Below are 19,064 nucleotides of genomic sequence, written 5' to 3' on the forward strand. Positions count from 1 at the left end.
TCGTACCGGCGGGCGCGGCGCCGCTCCGGGCCGGGCGGGAAGCGCGGGGGGAGCAGGTGGCTAACGGTGGAGTGTCCTTCCTCGGCCGCCGCCGGGCAGCAGCAGCCGTCGGCGTGAGCCCGGTGAACCCGCCCGTCCTTCCTGCGGCCCCCGCACCGGCGGGACACGGGAACCCTCATCAGCCGCCGCTCGCCGAGCCGCTCCGCTCCGCCGCGTGCGTGCGGGGCTTTCCCGAGGCGGGGGAACCCACGGGCAGCGCGAGGACCCGCCAGCTCCCCCGGGAGCGCGGGGCGGGGCCGGGAGTACCGGCGGCCACGCCCCCTCCCGCCACCGGCAGCCCCGGGGAGCGGCGTGGCGCGGCAGCTCGCGCGGGAGGGCGCCTCCTCGAAGCGGGGGGACACACATCCCACTGCCCGAGCGGCGCGGAGCGCTCGGTGCCCCCGGGACAGGCCGAGGGCTCATCCTGCCGAGCCTGGCGCGGGGGGCGGGCGCGGTCCGAGGGCGAAGGCTGCAGCTCCGGCCGGGGGGGCCGCGCTGTGTACACCCCCCCGGAGCTGCTGCGGCGCCGGCCTCAGGCTGCAGGACGTGCCCAGACCTTCCTCCGGGGCAGGGCCGGGCGGCAGAGCTGCCTGCGAGAGCTGCGGCCGGGCGGAGGAGCTCCTGCGGCAGGTGCTGAGCTGCAGGAGGCGGTGGGAAGGCTGCAGCGGCAGGGGGGTGAGGAGGGGGCAGAGAGCCGCTTCCACGCACAGTCTGCAGTGGACCCACGGCCACACACCCAGAAACCCCCCCCCAGCGGCACACGCGGAAGGGAGGGGGGCAATAATGCAGAAGGATGGAAGCTTGCAACAGCAAGGACCTGCAGGAGGAAGGGACTTCCCCCGAAGCCTGAGGTGCCCTTGCAGAACCACTTCACCGCTCTGCGGACTGAAGAGGAAAGACCCGTGACATCAGGAGAGACGCTGGAGCAGAGTACGGCAGCCCGGCCTGCTCCCGGTGACAACCGGCACAACCAAGAAAGGGCGGTGGGTGATAGCGGTGGGCGGCTCTTCTGAGAGGGACAGAGGCACCCACCTGCCACACGCTCTAGAGAGGTGTGCTGCTTACCGGGTTCGTATCAGGGATGTCACCGAGACACTGCCGAGCCTTGTACAGCCCATTGACTGTTACCTGCTGCTGTGGTTTCACGTGGGCACCAGTGATACAGCCAGGGGCAGTCTGAGGAGTATCAAGAAGATTACAGAGCCCTGGGTACAGCAGTAAGGGACCCTGGAGCACGGGTAGTTCTTTCATCAATGCTCCCGGTCAAAGGGAAGGAGTTTGAAAGGGTCACTCGAATCTGGCAAATCAACTATTGGTTACAGGACTGGTGCCACAGCCAAGGGTTTGCTACTGAGACCATGGGACTCTCTTTGAGAAACCTGGCCTACTGGGGGCTGAGGGGGGCCACCTGTCAGAGAAGGGGAAGAGCATCTTCAGCCATACACCTGCCTGGTGAAGAGGGCTTTAAACTAGTCAGGCAAGGGGAACCTCAGTCCATCCCACTCCTGCCAGCTTGACGCCAGTGCCAGCAATAGATGCCCAGAGGCTGGAGAGGGGTCAGCAGGAGAGCACCTGAAGAGCAGCACAGAGGAATTCCAGCCAGAAAGTCAGCTTCACTGCGGGCCCAACTTAAATGCCTCTATGCAAACACACGTAGCATGGGGAATAAATGAGGAGCTAGAGATGCGTGCACGCCTGCGGGGCTACAATGTTATTGACATCACGGAGATGTCATGGGATGGCTCCTTCATGGAGTGCTGGAATGGAGGGGTACAGGCTCTTGAGGAAGGACAGGCAGGGGAGACAAGGAGGGGGTGTCACCCTCTATGTCAGTGCCCAGCTGGAGTGCAGGGAGCTCTGCCTGGGGATGGGTGAGGAGCCGAGCGAGAGCTTATGGGTCAGGACTAAAGGGAGGGCAGGGACAGGTGATGTTATAGCGGGGGTCTGCTACAGACCATCTGACCAGGAAGACCAAGCAGATGAGGGGCTCTATAGACAGATAGGAACAGCCTCACGTTCACAAGCCCTGGTCCTCATGGGGGACTTCAAACATCCCGATACCTGTTGAAGGGACAGCACAGCAGGACATAAGCAATTCAGGAAGTTCACGGAATGCATTGATGATAGCTGGTGGTGCGCACCACAAGCTCCCGCCAGCGTCTGCCTTTGTGGAAGAGGATGCAGGGGTCCAGGGGGGAGTGACAGATGAACCCCTCACAGCACTGAGTGGGGGGAAACAGCACGTGTAGGACAGCAAAGACAACTGCCCTGGTCTTAGCACAACTCTGTGCACCCCAAACGGGCGGCCCTTCCACCAGTGCCATCTGGTTTTTCTGTCTGAGCTCAGCGCACCGAGTGAAAGCTCTTCCCAAGTTCTTGGAACACAAGACATTTTAATAATTCCAATCTGTGATTCTTACGGCTTTTAACAGATTGCCAGGAATTCGTTGTCACTTGATCAACTTCATTCTTTGGGGCACTTTAGGGGCTGCAACATTAACATGCAAGTTTTAGAAAAATACTTATCCATCAGCCAGAGTCAGGCCTGAAACTTTTCAGAACGTGAAAGTGAGCTTGAAAGCAGAGCGTGACTAAAATTACACCCTTGTCCCAAACAAGAGTTCTGGCTGTCCCTCTGTTCCACGCTCTCGGCACAGACATGACTTAGTTATTTACCTGGGCTACTTGTTTGTGTTTTGGGGGTATGTTCTCCATGTGGTCAGCTTTCACACAGACAATGTTTCTTGCTGCAGAGACAGACGGGTATTTAATTGTTCTGTTTCAGGGCATGTAAACCACTGTAGCATCTGGCAGCATAAAGTGTGGAGGGGCCTTTCCCCTGAACAAAAAATAGAAGGAAACAGAAAAAACCTGGTGTCTAAGAGCCCCACTAAATCCTGGGATGTTGAAACCACTGGACCTGCGCCCCATTTTCTCGTAGATGTTTTTGTACCCCCACTACAAACCTGGCCACTTGTGCGTCTCCATCTAAGAGGCTGGTCCTAGTGGGAACAAAGGGCCCAGGCACAGCCAAGTACCTGCCAAGCACTATTCCTGCTGGTGACAACCCCAGAGGTTGGCGAGGGGGATTTCTAATATCCCATAGCACTATTCTTAAAAACTCAGGCCATCTCAAACCTGCCTGACTACGAGTTTGAGCAATTGTGGTTTCGAGAGTTCTATTCATTTCTCCACCTGTCCTGACAACTGTGGATCATGTGCAACATCTCGTTGCCACCATATTCCTAGAGGTTTGTAGATACTGTTTGTTATTCCCGCTGAAAAATGAGAACCCCTATCAGATTCGATGGCTTCAGGAACTCCCCATTTGGGAATGATTTCCCACAAAAGTGCCCTGGCCACTCCCGCAGTAGCAGCTTTCCTGGCGGGAAAAGCTTCTCCCCATCCTGAGCCTTGGTCCGTGATTCCGGCAGGTGCTTAACTCCGCTCGCAGGAGGCAGGGCAGCATCATCCACTGGCAGTCTGTGGAACGGGAAGGGTGCCCGTGCTCGTCCTCCAGCCTCCCCTTGGGTTTGGCATCGGAAAACTTCCAATGTGTGGGACAAGAACTCACAATCCTTTTTACTGCCATATGTATTCTGGGGGCTGCCCACGTTCTCTCAATCTGGTTAACAACTGCTGTCATCCCCCCTCCGCGTGTTCCATCATGAAACCACCCAGCCAAAGCCATTCAATATTTTCCCAGGAAAATGGGTTTTCCCCCCAGGAGCCCAAATTCCAGTTTCATCTTTCCCAGCCCCACAACTTTCCCAGCAAGCCCGTTCTTCCTCAAAGACCACTGCAGGTACGTGGGCTGGGTTATGCCCCAGGCCCCATCTCTTACAGGTGTGAGCAGAGACTGCGTCCCTCCGACGGGCCGGGGGAACTCACAAGCCCATCGCTGGCTGCTGCGGGGCTGGCGCACCCACCCCACCCACCCCGCTGCAATGGCAGCCAGCGCCTGGCTCACCCTGCCACTCTCCAAAGCCCCCCCACCCTGCATCAACTTACCCTCATCTCCTCCTCCCAAGCTCTGACTGCATTTATCAGGTTTCTAAGCCCCCATTCAACATTCTCTCTACCTCTCTGATTATTCTAAGCCCCATCAGGAACACCCTGAGGCCAGGCACGCCAAGTTCCTCCTGGCTGGAGGGTTCATTCCGCATTCTTTTTAATTCTCTCCTCTGGACAGAACAACCCTCTCGATAACAGGGTAGCATCGGCCCCGGAGGGATTACATCCCAAAGAAATATTAGAAAAGAACAATGCACAGTGAGCCACATCTTCCCCTCACCTGGGCATTTCATCTCCCACATACCCAAATCCCCGGGGCTCCAGGGGTGATGGCTGTACCCGTGTGACACAGGACAGCGGGCGAGGAACATTTCCCACACAGACACCCCCCCACCCACACTGCCGGGGGATTAGGGACAACATTAGAAGCCACAGGGTGAAGGATTAGGGACAACATTAGAAGCCACAGGGTGAAGCCCAACAGAAGGTGACAGCAGAGACGACCCGGGGGAGGGCCGCGGAATCAACAAACGACACAGAGGGAGGCTACAGGGCGCGCAGGGACCGACTCCGCCGGCTGTTCTACAGAAAGCGCAGCCAGGCCACCGCTGCTGGTCCCCTGACAACCACCTGCACGGCTGCGGCCTTTCTGTCCGCCACGAGAGCCAAACGCGCGGCCTCGCGCTGGACGCGGCGTCTCTCGTTTTCAGGAGGGGAAAACGAAAATCCAGCTCCTTGTAACGCGGTGGGGTTTTTAGAGAGAGCAGCTCCAGCAGCCTGCCGTTCCCAGGTGCACAGACACAGGCGCCCCGGGCGAGCTCCTCCCCGCCGAGCGCAGGCAGGTCTCGGAGGAGCAGCCCGGCTCTGCCCCCCGCCGGCCCTTCTGCCGCGGGGCTGCGCTTTCTCGAGCGCGACGGCTTCCACCGCGCACAGCTCGCAGCTCGCTACGGCACAAGAGAAAGGAGCAGATGAACACACACGTTTGCCCGCCGATTATTACTCGCTTCCGCTACAGAGCTCGCCCGGGAGATGAAGAAGGGCACGGAGGCCGCGCGGCCGGAGGCTGGCGGGGGGCTCCGGGCCCGGGCGCCCCGCGGCAGCTCGGCCGGGCCCGTCCGTGCCGCCGGCGGCGGCGCTCAGAGGCCCTGCCCGGCGGGGCTGAGCATCTCCTGCAGCACCAGGTGCAGCAGGTGGTTCTGCTCGGCGCTCAGCAGCGGCCAGAGCTCGGCCTGCAGCGCCTTCAGCGCCTCCGCGTCCTTCTCCTGGCACGCCAGCACGGCCGACTGCAGCAGCAGGAAGAGCTCGGCCGGCAGGTAGCTCGCCGCCGGCGGCAGCCCGCCGCCCGCCCCGCCGCCGCCCCCGGGCCCCGGCCCCGCGCCGCCCTCCGCCGCCTCCCAGCAGTACTGCTCCAGCGTCCGGGCGTGCTCGGGCAGCAGCTTGGCGGGCGGCGGCTGCAGCAGCAGCAGCAGCAGCACCCGCGACACCTCGCAGCGCGCCAGCACGTCCAGGAAGGCGCCGCCGGGCGCGGCCCCGCCGCCGCCGCCGCCGCCCAGCCCGGCCCCGGCCAGCGCCTGCGCCCGCGTCAGCGCCGCCAGCGCGCCGGCGTAGTCGCGGCCCAGCAGCAGGCAGGAGGCGCGCTCGGCCAGGCAGCGCAGCGCCTCCAGGGGCAGCCGCGCCGCCGCCAGCAGCTCGGCCGCCCGCTGCAGGGCCGCGGCGGCGCGGGCGGGCCGGCCCGTGTCGCGCAGCGCCGCCGCCAGCTCCAGGCACAGCCCGGCCGCCAGCGCCGGCTGCCCCCGCTCCAGGTGCAGGCGGGCGGCGAAGGCGCCGCAGCTCTGCGCCGCCGCCACGTGCTCGCCGAAGCCGCCGCGCAGCCCCAGGCGCTGCCGCAGGTCCCGCTCCTGGCGCAGGAAGAGCCGCGCCGCCTCGGCCAGGGCGGCCGCCTCGGCGGGCCCGTGGAACAGGCTCTGGGCGCAGCGCGCCACGGCCAGCTGGCACCAGGCCGCGTAGGGCAGGCTCTCCTGGGCGCGCAGCTCCCGCGCCAGCGCCGCGAACTGCTCCGCCGCCTCCGCCACGTTCGGCTTCCGCAGGAACCGCCGCCGCAGCTTGGCCGACACCAGCCGGTACCGCGACAGGAAGTCCCCGTCCCCGCCGAGGCCCGGCCCGGAGCCGCCCGCCCCGCCGGGCCCGGAGCCGCCCGCCGCCGCCAGCATCGCGCGCGCCCGCCGGAACTGACGCGCCCGCCGCGCCGCCGCGCGCCGCCTCGCTGCCGCCGGCCAATGGGCGCCCGCGCCGGGGTCACGCGGGCGGCGGGGCGGGGACGCGGCTGCTGCGGGCGAGGCGGCCGATGGGCGCGCGGCCCGCCGGGGCGGGGGCGTGGCTGCGCGGGGCGGGGGCGTGGCTGCGCGGGGAGGGCCCCGCCCCCGGGCCCCGCCGGGGCTGGGCGGCTCCGCCCTCCCGGCCCCGCGCTCACGGCCCCGCGTTCCCGGCCCCGCGCCCCCGGCCTCGCCCCGGGCCCGCCACGGCCCCGGCCCGGCAGGCGCAGGGCGGCGCAGCGAGGGCGCTGCGGGGCAGCCGGCGGCAGCCGCGTCCGGGCCCGCAGCGTTGACTCAAACGGCGGCGGGCGGCCAAAGGACGGGGCGGGGCGGGAGTCCCGGGGGAGCCCGAGCGGTGACGGGTGAACGCTCGCACCGGAGAGCGCCCGGCGGTCCGGACTAGCCCGAGCGCCCAGAGCTGACCTCGGGAACCGCCGGCGCTGCACATACCGGCACCGGAGGGGCAAGCGGCTGCCAGAGGCCACGGGCCGGGCAGGGCCGCGCTCCGCCCGCGAGAGGCCGCGCTCACGCCGTGCCGGGCCGGAGCCGCACTCAGCGGCGGTGCCGCGGCCGGGGAGCCCCGGGGGCTCCTCTGCAGCCAGCCTGCCCCCCGCTCTCTGCCCGCTCCCCGGGGTCCCCGCGCCAGGCTGGGCCGGCCGGCACTCGGCTTTCTGCTCGGCCCCGCCGGGCTCGGGGCACCGCGGGGTTGCCGGGGGCCGGGCACTTCCCGACGCGTGTCCCATGGACGCGCTGGGGAAAGTCCCCAAGACGGGGCGGGCGTCGAGGGCTGGAAGTGAGCGAGGGCTGGAAGCCCGGTGCTTCGCGTTGATGCCCGGAGTTCCACTCCTCCAATAAAACCACCCGGGCAGGACTGTGAGAAGGAGCCCTCTGCCCTCTGCTCTCAGCTCACCAAAGGTACCGCAGAGCTGCCGGGGGGAGCTGGAGTTTGATCCGTGATGTAGCTCGGCCCTCCGCGACTCTTGGGAATGAGTAGAACAGTCCCAAGCAGGGGACGGTGCTGCAGCATAACGAAGCTCACGGAACAGCAGCTCCCAACAGCTGCGCAGAGCACGAGCCGTCAGCATCTCCCGGTGCCGCGAGACGGGCTGCGAGCTGCGGGTCAGCGGGTGCTTCCTGCGCTGAGGCCAAGCAGGGGCAGGAATCGTCTGTCCTCAGGACTAAAGACCTTCTCCGTGTGGCCAGTCCCAGCAGTGCCCTGCCCTCTGCCAACCTCTACCCTGGGCTGGGCAGCACGGCCGGGCTGGGGCCATCCCAGCGGTACGAGCCGCTCTAATAGAATACATCCCTCCCTGCGAGCCGGGCCTCGCCTCTTGCCTTTATGCACTGTGGCTCCCACCCAGGGTGGCAGGAACCAGGAGCTCACTTTCAGGCTTCTCCTACCACCCAGGGGCTGCATCTGGTTCCCTGCCAGCCTCCTGCTTCATCCTGCCTGCCAGCCCCCCCACCTGCACTTGCAGTCCAATCTCCTCTCACCCACACCATCGTCCCTTGCATTTCCCCCAAAAGGGAGACCTGCCCTGGTATTTTGTGTCCTGCACAGCCCTCCAATGCCTTCAGGTCAGGAGGATTTCTAGCCTCTGTGCTATTTTACAGGAAGGGAGATGCCGAGGGACTTCACTTTATGAGGGGGGAAACTTGACTTTCCAGAAGCTTTACAGGGTACACATGCCTTGGTGTTGTGATGCTGAGGCTTCCAAACCACGTATCATTTCTGCTTTGACTCTTGCTAACGCTAATCAGAAAATAAGAGCAGTTTTGTGGCCTTTATTTGCATCTTTCCACAGGAAGAGCTTGGCTTTCAGTGTTTCCCCCCACTCCCATTAGAGAGAAAAATATCCCTCTCCTGCTTTTAATGTTTTCATAGCAGAGATGAAAGAGCAGAGAGAGTCTTGCCCTCTGATTTTTAAGGTGTTCCTTCAACAGAGCTACAGTGGGGTTTGGGGTTGCTCAGACCTTAACTGGAAAGATCAGAGGATTCAGTCTCTAACAAAACATTTTATTCTCCCAAGTATTATTCAACTGTTTGAGCTAAGCAGTTAGTAGAACAGTTCACAGTCTGAAGGAAAATCCTTCCTCCTCTTCATTGCCCAGGCTGTGTTTGCCTGATGTGTGAGTGGCTTGGCCTGTGTCCCCTAGTCTGCAGTCCTAAAATAAGCAAACAAATGGGCATATGAAATGGGAAAAATACAGACAGGGAAATGTTCTCTTCTGCTGGAAGAGAACGGACACCAAAGAATAAGAAAGGCAGAAAATGTTGCTAGGCACTTCTGTGGTGCATTCCCTTTGGCTGTTGGCCCCCTTGCTGGATGTTTTCGGCTCAGTCCAAGTGCCAAACAAGTGCTGTGCAATGGCCAGGCAAGGCTGCTGGTCCTGGGTGAACATGCCAGTGAAATGAGAAAAGCAAAATTACTAAAAGAAGCCCAGAGCTGCCTGAATACACAGAAAAGTGAGGCTGACCTGGAGTTACAAAGACTGCAGTAACAAGAAGAGAGAAAAAACTCTCATTGTCCTGATTCGGGGTTACAGGTTTGCAGTGTTTCCTGGCATACCTGTCCTCCAAGCCATGCAGTGCACATTTCTGGGCTCCATCATGGAGAAAAATATTCACCCACTCCCCAAGTAATGCTCTGATGGGTGTCTCCCTCTTCTTTTCCCAATGCTTCTGCACTCATCATCTCCCTTTCCCTTTCCCTGCTTTCCCTAGTGTGGACACAATGTGGCACTTAGCAAACATTCACAGCAGATTCCTCTTCCCATTTCTCCCATTGCTCCTCTTCCTCCCAATGAAGGAGCCTGTCTCAGTCCTGCGCTCTGTACTGCCCTTCCCCAGGCTGGGTGGAGAGCCTAGGCCAAGCTGTTTTTCCTTTGACACTTCCAGCCTTCATTCTTCCTGGGAAAGACATCCTTCAGCTGTGTCAGCAGAGCTGGTGCAGGAAAACGTGAGGTCCCAGTTATCCTTTCCTCTTCATTTACCCTGCCAAGGAAGCTCTAGCCCTGGTGATGTCAATGGAAGAAACATGAAGTGGTTGCAGTTTCTTTCTTCATCTTCTCCATCTTGTCTGGTAAATACCAGCAGCCACAGCAAATCCTTGATGAGAACCTTGGGAACCTTGGCCCCACTGGAAAGCCTATATCTCTGTCACAGACCTGCTGTGGCTCAGGCCCCCCGGTTCCTTAGGAGAGCTCTCTTCAGCCTGCCCCGGATGGTGCAGAGCACAGCCCTCCAGAAGCTGCTGGACAAGAAGATGACTGGGTCAAGGCAGCTGTTGGGGGTTGAGATGCAGAGCACAAGGGTGTTAGTGAGGTGGAGACCCTGCTTCCAGGACAGACTAGAAATGGCCCCCGCTTGCGCAAGGATGTAAGGAATGCCAGCAACGTGATAGGGGATGAAGCATGCAATGAAGATGATCTATGATCTATGATCTATCTAGGTGATCTGTCTAGAAGACTATGAAAGTCTTTGCGATGGTGCTTGTGCTGGTCCTCTTGTTCAGCTGCTGAGCTTTCACTGAGGAGACTCTGTGGAGCTTGGCAAATAGCTTGCTGTAGAGGTAGAGGAAGAGCAGCAGCAGAAAGCAGCATGAAGAAAGTGGCTACTGAGACCATGTTAAAAGCTGCTGCTGTGGTGCTTTTGCTCCTGAAGTGGAAGCATTTATGGCCACAGGGCCCTTTTCTTCATCTATCAAAAAAGTAAGGCAGCATGAACACTGTATGCACCAACCAAATCACCCCAGAGGCCATGGTGCTAAAGGACACAGTGTGAACCCTCAGTTCCTGCAGGGGCTGGATGATCTTCAGGTAGCAGTCGAGGTGGATCAGGCTGAGAAATGTGATGCTGACATGCATCACACTGGGGTGATGGTAGAAGAAGGCCCCGCTGATGTTGCAGAAGACCAGAGGCTCCCTCTTGCTTTGCAAGGCAATGCAGAAGGGCAGGCAGAGGGAGAGCACAAGGTCAGAGTGTGCCAGGTTCCTCATGGACACGGTAATGGAGGTCCTGTGCTGTGTGACACATGAGAACAGCCAGAGTGCCACGGCATTGCTGAGCAGCCCGGCGATGAAGATAAGGCAGCACATCACGGGGATTGTCACAGAGAGGAGCTAGTCTTGGATCTGACAGAAGGAATTGCTGAGTCTGTGTTCTGAGAGCTGGCTGGCAGGGAAGGGTGTGCTCGGGAAGCCCATCGTTAGGGCTCTGGATCTGGAAAGAAAAATGCAGATGGTGTTGGAGTGGACATCTGCATGAGCTGGCTCCATACAGGCATTGTCACTTGCAGGTATTGAAGACCCCTGTGTGGGTGAACCCCTCTGTGGTTCCCTGGTGCCCCAGGTCACTGCAAACACAACTTTTCAGTCCTCAGACTGTTATGTGAAGGCCACCAGCTTGCACAGCACATGGAAAACAGGACTGGGTGTGGGAGAGAGGCGAGTTGACACCAGCCTGTCAGCTCTGCACAGCCCCTGACAGGCAGCAAGGCTTTGATGAGAAACAGACCTTGGGAGTAAGATAAGAAACTGCCAAGTTGTGCCGAGGTGGCGGGGAAAAACAACGGGCAGCTGCAACACTGAGCTGTGGGAAAGTGCTGAGCTGTGAGAAGTTACTGCTGCGTGAACAAGCAGTTGGTTGGTCTGCGCAGCGCGTGTTAGAGTGGTCTTGTGCTGGTAGGAGAGAAGGTGGATAGATGTCTGATTGCTGATTTGCTGATTATGAAGTAAGAGCTTTAACCATAGTGTAATAACACAGGGTCTTTCGTACTTCATGGAGAGTCCGTGCCTCAGGTGCCACAGATGTTGCCCCATGTGAGGCGGCGATAAGTGTGACCAGCTTGGATCACTTCGGTGGGAAACCCCTCAGAACTTAAGAGCTGCTGTGAGGAAGCAGGAGCTGGCATCAATCACCGCTGCAGGGTGAGCAAGGTGAGCTGGGGGGAGTGATGGGGAGTTTAATATCCTCGGAAGAAAAGTCAGTGCTTGCACTGATGGAAAGACTGTTAGCTAAACATAAGGTGCATATTAACCCGCATGTCTTGAAGAGAATTTTAAAGTGGGTAGCAGTGGAAGTACTGGGAGTTGACGCGGTTACTGCATTCACTGTTCTGACATGGGAGGAAGCAGGAGGAAGACTGTGGGAGTGTGCAACACGAGGGTATCAGGTTGCGGCAGAACTTTTGCCGACATGGAGAACTCTTTTTGAGATAATAAAAAGACAAGATAAGGAATGCGGTCAGTCTGTTAAGACAGAGGGTGAGGACACGTGTTCTGAACCCCTGCGGCAAGGTTTATGTGCTGGGTCTTTTGACTGCGATAATCCTTTAGACCCTGGCACTGTAAATCCTAAAAGAGACCCTGGCCTGTGTCCTCCCTTAGCGGGGGATGATCCGTGGGGAAAAGTGAGGCAAGAAGCCTTGGCGCAAGGGGATATGGACATGGCGAGAAAGATTGTTGCTCCTCTAATTTATGAGGCAGGACGTCAGCCACGTTGGGAAGGACTGCAATTTTCTGTTTTAAAGAACTCAGAAAAGCAGTGATTAATTTTGGGATTACATCTCCTTATACTACTAACATGCTGGGCTTGGTAATGACGAGCTACGCCCTGACTCCTCGAGATTGTAAAGCCTTAATGCAATTAATATTGACAGAAACCCAGTATACTTTGTGGGAGTCAGCGTGGCATAGGCTTGTAGAACAAAACCAGCTACAATACCTAACCTTGCCGCCTGGTGACCCTGTGGCAGTTCTTTCCTTTGATGCCTTGGTGGGTAAAGGGGAGTGGTGTGATCCCGCCTGACAAGCACGGGAGATGCCGCGGCGTGCGTTGGATGATATCAGAGATCTGGCATATCGAGCACTTTTACAGGTTCCCGAAGTCGGCAAACCTATGAAATCATTTACCAACATTAAGCAAGGTGCAAAGGAGCCATATGTGCAGTTTATTGATCGATTGAGAGAAAGTTTGGACAAACAGATCCCTAATGAGGAGGCTCATCAAATTTTGTTATTGGAACCAGCAGTTTCTAACGCCAATGCTGACTGTCAGAAAGTGTTGTTACCATTGGACAATCCGAATCTTACTCAAATGATAGAAACATGTAACAGAATTGGCACTGTTGATCATAAATATGAAGCAATGGCAGCTGCCTTTGCTACCCTAAACATGAGACAACAGGTCTGGTTTGGGTGTGGACAAACAGGCCATCGCAAAAAACAATGTCCAAATCAGCAAAAGCAGATCAAAGCTCCTAACGTCTGCCCGCGGTGTAAGAAGGGGAGACATTTTGCGAATCAATGTCGGTCCAAATTTGATGAAGAGGGGAGGCTGATTTCGGGAAACCAATCAAAGAGTGCGGGCCAGAATCGCACCAAGACACAAATCAGTCCAGCAAACCCCCAAAGGCATTGGAATTATGTGCAGCCACCTGAGGCAGTGCCGGCGTGGACCTGGCAGCCTCCGAGTCAGTAACATCATTAGATACCAGGGTATCCTTGATACCAGCAGGAGTATATGGGCCGCTGGGAAACGGAAAAAGTGCATTATTACTGGGAAGATCATCTACAACCTTACAGGGGTTGTTCATTTTACCAGGGGTCATAGATGCCAACTATGAAGGGGAAATCAGAATTATGGCCTGGACCCCTGTACCCCCATGTTCAGTAACAAAAGGGTCAAAAATTGCTCAGCTTGTTTATTTTACTACAGCTCCCCCGAATAGTCTGCCGAGAAGCCGGGGTGACTCAGGATTTGGATCAGCAGGTACTCCTCAAATATTTTGGGCTCAGACAGTGACACAAGGTTGACCTCTGGTAAAATGTGCCCTCACTTGTGGGGATTCTGAAGGATTTCCTGCGAGGAAATGGACATGTGAGCAATCCTGCATATGAGCAAGACTGGTAAAGCCTCAGCTTCGGCGAGGACATAACCCGGAAAGAATGAGGAAGATCGCAGGAAGTTAAACAACTTCAGGGTGTGGGTTTGGGCGGAGAAGGAACTTTGTACAATGTCGATGTGGCAGGTTTTATCCAATCAAGAGAGAGCTTAAGGCGCATGTGCAAAGCTAACTGTCCAATCAGAAAGAATTGTGCCATGTGATCATATCATGTGATTTTACCAACATTATAAAAGGCTCGCTTCACTGCAATAAATTGGCATTGTCTGATCACATTGATCGTGTGCGTGTCCATATCTCCTGCAGGTGGATTCCGAACAGGGACCCTCAGATTGGCACAAGTCTTATGAGGACTCGGTGATGTGCGATCTCGGGTGGAAAGCCGGTCAAGACTGATCCAGACGCTGCCCCGGCATCTGAAGGTGAGAAAGAGCGCGCTCTAACTTTAAGGATCCGCGAGAGGCAGCGGCCAGGGAGGAATGGGGCCCATGCTTACTAAGGATGAGCAAGCAGTGGTGAAACTCCTGCAACATATCCTCTCAATGAGAGGGATAAAGTATGACAAGTCCACCCTAGAAGGCTTATTAAAGTGGACCCAAGAGAAGGGACTTATCCCCAGTCCAGGGCATGTATTTGAAGCCTCTACCTGGGAAGCCATAGGGAAACAGCTGTGGGACTCAGTTAGTGATGGAGGAAAGTCGGCAAAAGAAGTGACCGGTTACACCGCGCTATGGAAACTAATCCGAGAGACACTACAGGAGATGAGTAGTGAGCGTGCGGCTGTGGCTTCTGCCTTTGCAGCTCTTGGGGCGGCTTCTAACTCTGATATGTCAGCCACGCCGCCGCTGCCGCTACCGCCCTGCCCCGGCCACGGCCGGAGGGACAGCCCGGCCCCCTCGCCCCGGAGCGACAAGGGAGGGGGGTGCTCTGCGCTGCTTGTGGCTCCCGCCACGCTGGGTCAGCCGAAAAATTCATTTGCCTCATCAATCGTGCCGCCAAGACCGCGGCGAGCAACGGGGGCTAGACCCAAAGCTACGCAATCAGGAGCTGGAGATAGTGGAAGTGTGTCTGATGCCAACCGGAAAGGGACTGAGGAGAAACCGAAAGAGTCTAAAGACTCCAATAGCGGGCAGGACGCAGATGAGGGCGTGGGTAAGAAAGACTTGTACCCCCCTTTGCCTCCCTCACAAGGCAACACCACCAGAGAAAACACCCCCGCCTCGCAAGTTGGGTCTTCAAACACTGAAACCTTACTCCTGCAGATTGTAGAGAAACTTGAGAAATTGGCTGCAGTGCAGGAAGAGAAGATGGAGCGAAACTCATATACCTTTTCATCAAATACGGGACCACAACCATCTGCTCCTCCTGATCCATCGCTCAAAAATTCAGTTCCCGTGCCTGCTACCAGTCCCTTCCTCTCGTCATTATCACAGACAGTGACTGCGTCCCCACCATCTCACCCTGCAACTTCACATCTTTTCTCTTCGCAGATGCGGAGTGCCTCTGTAGTTACACGCCGATGGAAACGAATTCTTAGAGATGCTATAGTAGAAGGGTCTTTTATCCCAGAAAGCGTACAAGCATTTCTAGTTTCCTTTAATAGTGTTACTGGTGCCAACGAGTGGGATCCCTTAGATTGGAAGCTGCTTGAAAAGGCTAGGGCTTCGGTAATCCAAAATGGTCTCCATCATCGATTAACCAAGCAAATCATTAACTATATCTTCTTGTCATCATTGTTAATTCCAAAAGATATCGATCAAATAGCGGCAGTTATTTTAACTCCATCTCAAAAAATGCTATTCAAAAGCGCGTGGACGAAGTTAGCTAACGAAGAACAGGTTCGTCCACGCCCACAGGGTGATCCCCTTCATCTTGTCCAAGCACAAATGCTATTGGGTACAGGGCCCTTCGCCGCAGTAGATCTACAGGTCAATTTTTCTAATGAAGTGTTACGGCTATCACAGTCAATAGCCTGTCAGGCCCTACTGTCTGTACCTGACACAGAAGCAAAGAGACAGGACAAGTCTGTAACAGTAAAACAGGGACTTAATGAACCTTTTTCAAAATTTGTAGATCGCCTTTATGACTCTCTAGAACAACAACCTGACATGACCCTAGAGATGAAAGAAAATATATTTAAGTTAATGGCCTTCGAAAATGCCAATCCATCTGCCAAGTGGCTGTTAGCGACCCTCCCACAGGGAGCATCTGTAGCTGACATGATTGAATTAACCAACCGAAGAATGCAACAGGCCAATGTTGCAGCCTGTGCCGCTGCGGTGCGCAAAGTGGTTGCACCATTTTTTAAGAATAAGGGAGAGAAACGGGGGGAAAAATGCTACAATTGTGGCAAGAAAGGTCATTTTCAAAATCAATGTAAGAACCCAAAAGTTCAAAAATGGTGTGATAATTGTCAGAAAGATAATCATAACACTCAAGAGTGTAGAAGGCTCTCGGGAAACTGGAAGAAGAGCGCGAATCCCCCTCGCGCTCAGACACAGATGAGGGGTGTATGGCAAGTTCAACATCAGGAACAGGAGGTGGTTTCCTGTCCAATATCGCCTCCGCCACAGCAGGGAGTGCCGGAGTGGACGTGGAAACAGCAGTAGACATTACAATACAAGATCAGAAAGTCCACTTAGTGGATAGTAATGTAAGAGGACCGTTAGGTTTGGATTGAGTGCTCTCTTAATAGGGAGGACATCGATGACTCGTCAAGGCATTCAAGTGTTATTAGGAGTAATTGATGCAGATTATACTGGTGTTGTAAAAACAGTGGTTCAAACGTTAATGCCACCTGTGTTTATTCCTAAAGGTAGCAAAATAGCCCAGCTTGTGCCGTTTAAAGCCTGTGTTCCAAATGTAGGAGAAGGTAATCGGGGGACTGGTGGATTCGGATCAACCGGCGAACCGCAAGTATATTTGTCTCTTGATATAAGCTGAGTAAAACCAGAATGTGACATGATTATCCAATCCCCTGATGGGACATGGAAGAAATTAAAAATGTTAGTAGATACAGGGGCTGGTATTACAATCATATCGGCTCAACAATAACCTACTTCATGGCCTACCATTGCAGCAGCAACAGGAGTGTTTGGCATTGGGGGGTCCCAAGCCACCAAAATTAGCAAAGATCCCATTGTAGTCAAATTTCCTGATGGGGCTCAGGTCACCACGAAACCTTATATGATGCAAGTTCCTATCATGTTACTCGGGCGAGATGTCCTGAGTCAGGTCAAAACAACATTGGTTACACAGCCTTTTCAGTGATGGCCATTGATGAGCAGCCCATCCTCAAACTTAAATGGAAAACAGAAACACCTGTGTGGATAGATCAATGGCCATTGAAACAGGAAAGGCTGCAAATTGTCCATCACTTAGTTGGAGAACAATTACAAGCGGGCCACATTGTCCCATCACAAAGTACCTGGAATACTCCAATTTTTGTTATTCCCAAAAAGAACAACAAATGGCAATTATTACATGATTTAAGAGCGGTCAATGCAGTAATGGAATCCATGGGATCTTTGCAGCCAGGACTGCCTTCTCCTTCAATGATACCAGAGTACTGGTCAATATTGATCATTGATCTAAAAGATTGGTTTTTTACCATTCCACTTCATGAGGATGATAGAGAGAAATTTGCATTCTCTGTTCCATCTACCAATAAGGCTGAGCCAGCAAAACGCTATCATTGGGTAGTGTTGCCTCAAGGAATGAAAAATTCACCTACTATGTGTCAGGTCTTCGTTGCCTGGGCATTAGAACCAATTAGGAAAAGGTTTCCCCAATTAATCATTTACCATTACATGGATGATATACTAATAGCTGGCAAAGACACGCAACCAGAAATTATATTAAATCACTTGCATGGAGAATTGACAAAAAGGGGCCTTAGAATAGCCCCTGAAAAAGTAGTTTACTTCACCTTGGAAGTACCTAGGGTGGATCATAACCGATGCCACCATTCGACCACAGAAATTAAAGATCGATACAGATATTCACACACTAAATGATGAATAGAAAATGATTGGAGCTTGCTTTAACCAAAGACTCAGTATCTCAAATGGGGTTGCAAATAGCACATGAAAAGGTACAGAGATCATCACCGTGGCACTACCTGGGGTGGAGAATTTGTGAACAGACCATTGTCCCACAACAGGTTGAACTTAAAACTGATGTTAAGACTTTAAATGATTGACAGAAACTGTTGGGAGCCATAAATTGGATACGGCCGTTGTTGGGCCTAACTAATGATGATCTGCATAGCTTGTTTGGCATTTTGCAAGGAGATCCTTCACTGACATCACCCAGAGCACTTACAGAGAAAGCGAAACAAGATCTCCACCGTGTAGCTAACACCATCTCAGAAAGACAAGTGATGTGTGCCCGGCCATCCGTATCAACTGGTATTATTTAACCCTCCAGGGCAGCCCTATGCTCTGCTGTTTCAGTGGGATGAAACACTTAGTGACCCTCCTCTTATTATTGAATGGATTTTTTATTTTGACACACCAAATGCACAAGGCGGTCACTACTCGTCCAGAAATGTTTGCCCAACTGACCATGAAAGGTAGGCAGCGCCTACTATTACTTGGTGGTCAGGAACCTGTGTGTCTCCTTGTTCCAGTTACTATGCACATGTTACAGTGGCTAATACAAATGTCTTTAGAATTCCAGACAGTGATCTGTGACTCCCCTGGACAGCTTTTAGTACACAGCCCATCACATAAATTATTACAGCAAAATTTTTTATCGTATGCCATGCCAAAGTGCAGCCATGTGCCGTTGCAAGCCTTGACTGTGTTTACTGATGGATCTGGAAAAACGGGAAAGTCAGTCATGGTATGGCAAGACCCAATCAGACATTACTTGATCCCCGGGATCGCCACAGATCGTTGAGCTAGCTGCAGTAGTCTGTGTATTTCAACGCTGGGACACCCCAATGAACATTGTTACTGATTCTGCTTGTGTTGCCAATCTTGTACAGTGTATGGAGAATTCATGTCCGAAGGACGTTAATAATCCACTGTTATATTCATTAATGCACACCCTTTTACGATTATTAAATAATCACAAGACTTCTTATTTTATTGTACATATCCGAGCGCACACGGCACTACCTGGACCTTTGGTTGAAGGCAATCGATGAGCAGATGCGTTGACTCTGGTGGCTCAGGTGGTACCTGATGTCTTTGAGCAAGCTCGGCTTTCACATGCATTTTTCCACCAAAACGCCAGGGCAATACAAAACCAGTTTTCTTTATCAAGGCGTCAGGCTAAAGACATCATTGCCTCTTGCCCTGAGTGCCAGCAGGACTCCCTCTCTTCAACAGCCAGTGGTGTCAACCCTCGGGGACTCACCTCCTCAGAATTATGGCCATCTGACGTCACTCACTTCGCTGCATTTGGAACATTAAAATACGTACCTGTGTCTGTTGGTACCTTTTCTGCAGCAGTGTCTGCGTCCTGCCATACAGGTGAAAAAGCACGCGATGCCCAAAAACACATTTTAGCTGCATTTGCTTCCTTGGGCGTGCCACGACAGATTAAGACAGACAATGGACCTGCTTATGTTTCTGTTTCTCTTTTTTCTTTCTTTCAACAGTGGGCAGTCAAGCATCTGCCCGGCATTCCCCATCATCGACCGGACAGGCCGTTGTGGAGCGTACGCATGGCACGCTAAAGCATCTATTGCAACGACAAAAAGGGGGAGATGGAGGGGATCAATCTGCACCTCACAGAAGGCTAAATAAGGCATTGTATGTCATGAACTTTTTAAACATTTCCCCTG

At 54.9% G+C, this 19,064-nt stretch overlaps 1 protein-coding gene and 1 pseudogene across 1 annotated transcript; both read right to left on the minus strand.

Moving 5' to 3' along the window:
• Nucleotides 1-4,175: 4,175 nt before the first annotated feature.
• LOC141927802 (40-kDa huntingtin-associated protein-like) lies at nt 4,176-6,284 on the minus strand. Its single transcript, XM_074835073.1, has one exon. The coding sequence runs from the start codon at nt 6,261-6,263 to the stop codon at nt 5,190-5,192; it is 1,074 nt and encodes a 357-aa protein (XP_074691174.1). The 5' UTR covers nt 6,264-6,284; the 3' UTR covers nt 4,176-5,189.
• Nucleotides 6,285-9,514: 3,230 nt separating this feature from the next.
• Nucleotides 9,515-10,571, minus strand: LOC141927894 (putative G-protein coupled receptor 34; annotated as a pseudogene).
• Between the last annotated feature and the right edge of the window lie 8,493 nt (nt 10,572-19,064).

Source organism: Strix aluco, chromosome 10 (genome assembly GCF_031877795.1).
Source record: "Strix aluco isolate bStrAlu1 chromosome 10, bStrAlu1.hap1, whole genome shotgun sequence".
Classification (NCBI taxonomy): domain Eukaryota; kingdom Metazoa; phylum Chordata; class Aves; order Strigiformes; family Strigidae; genus Strix; species Strix aluco.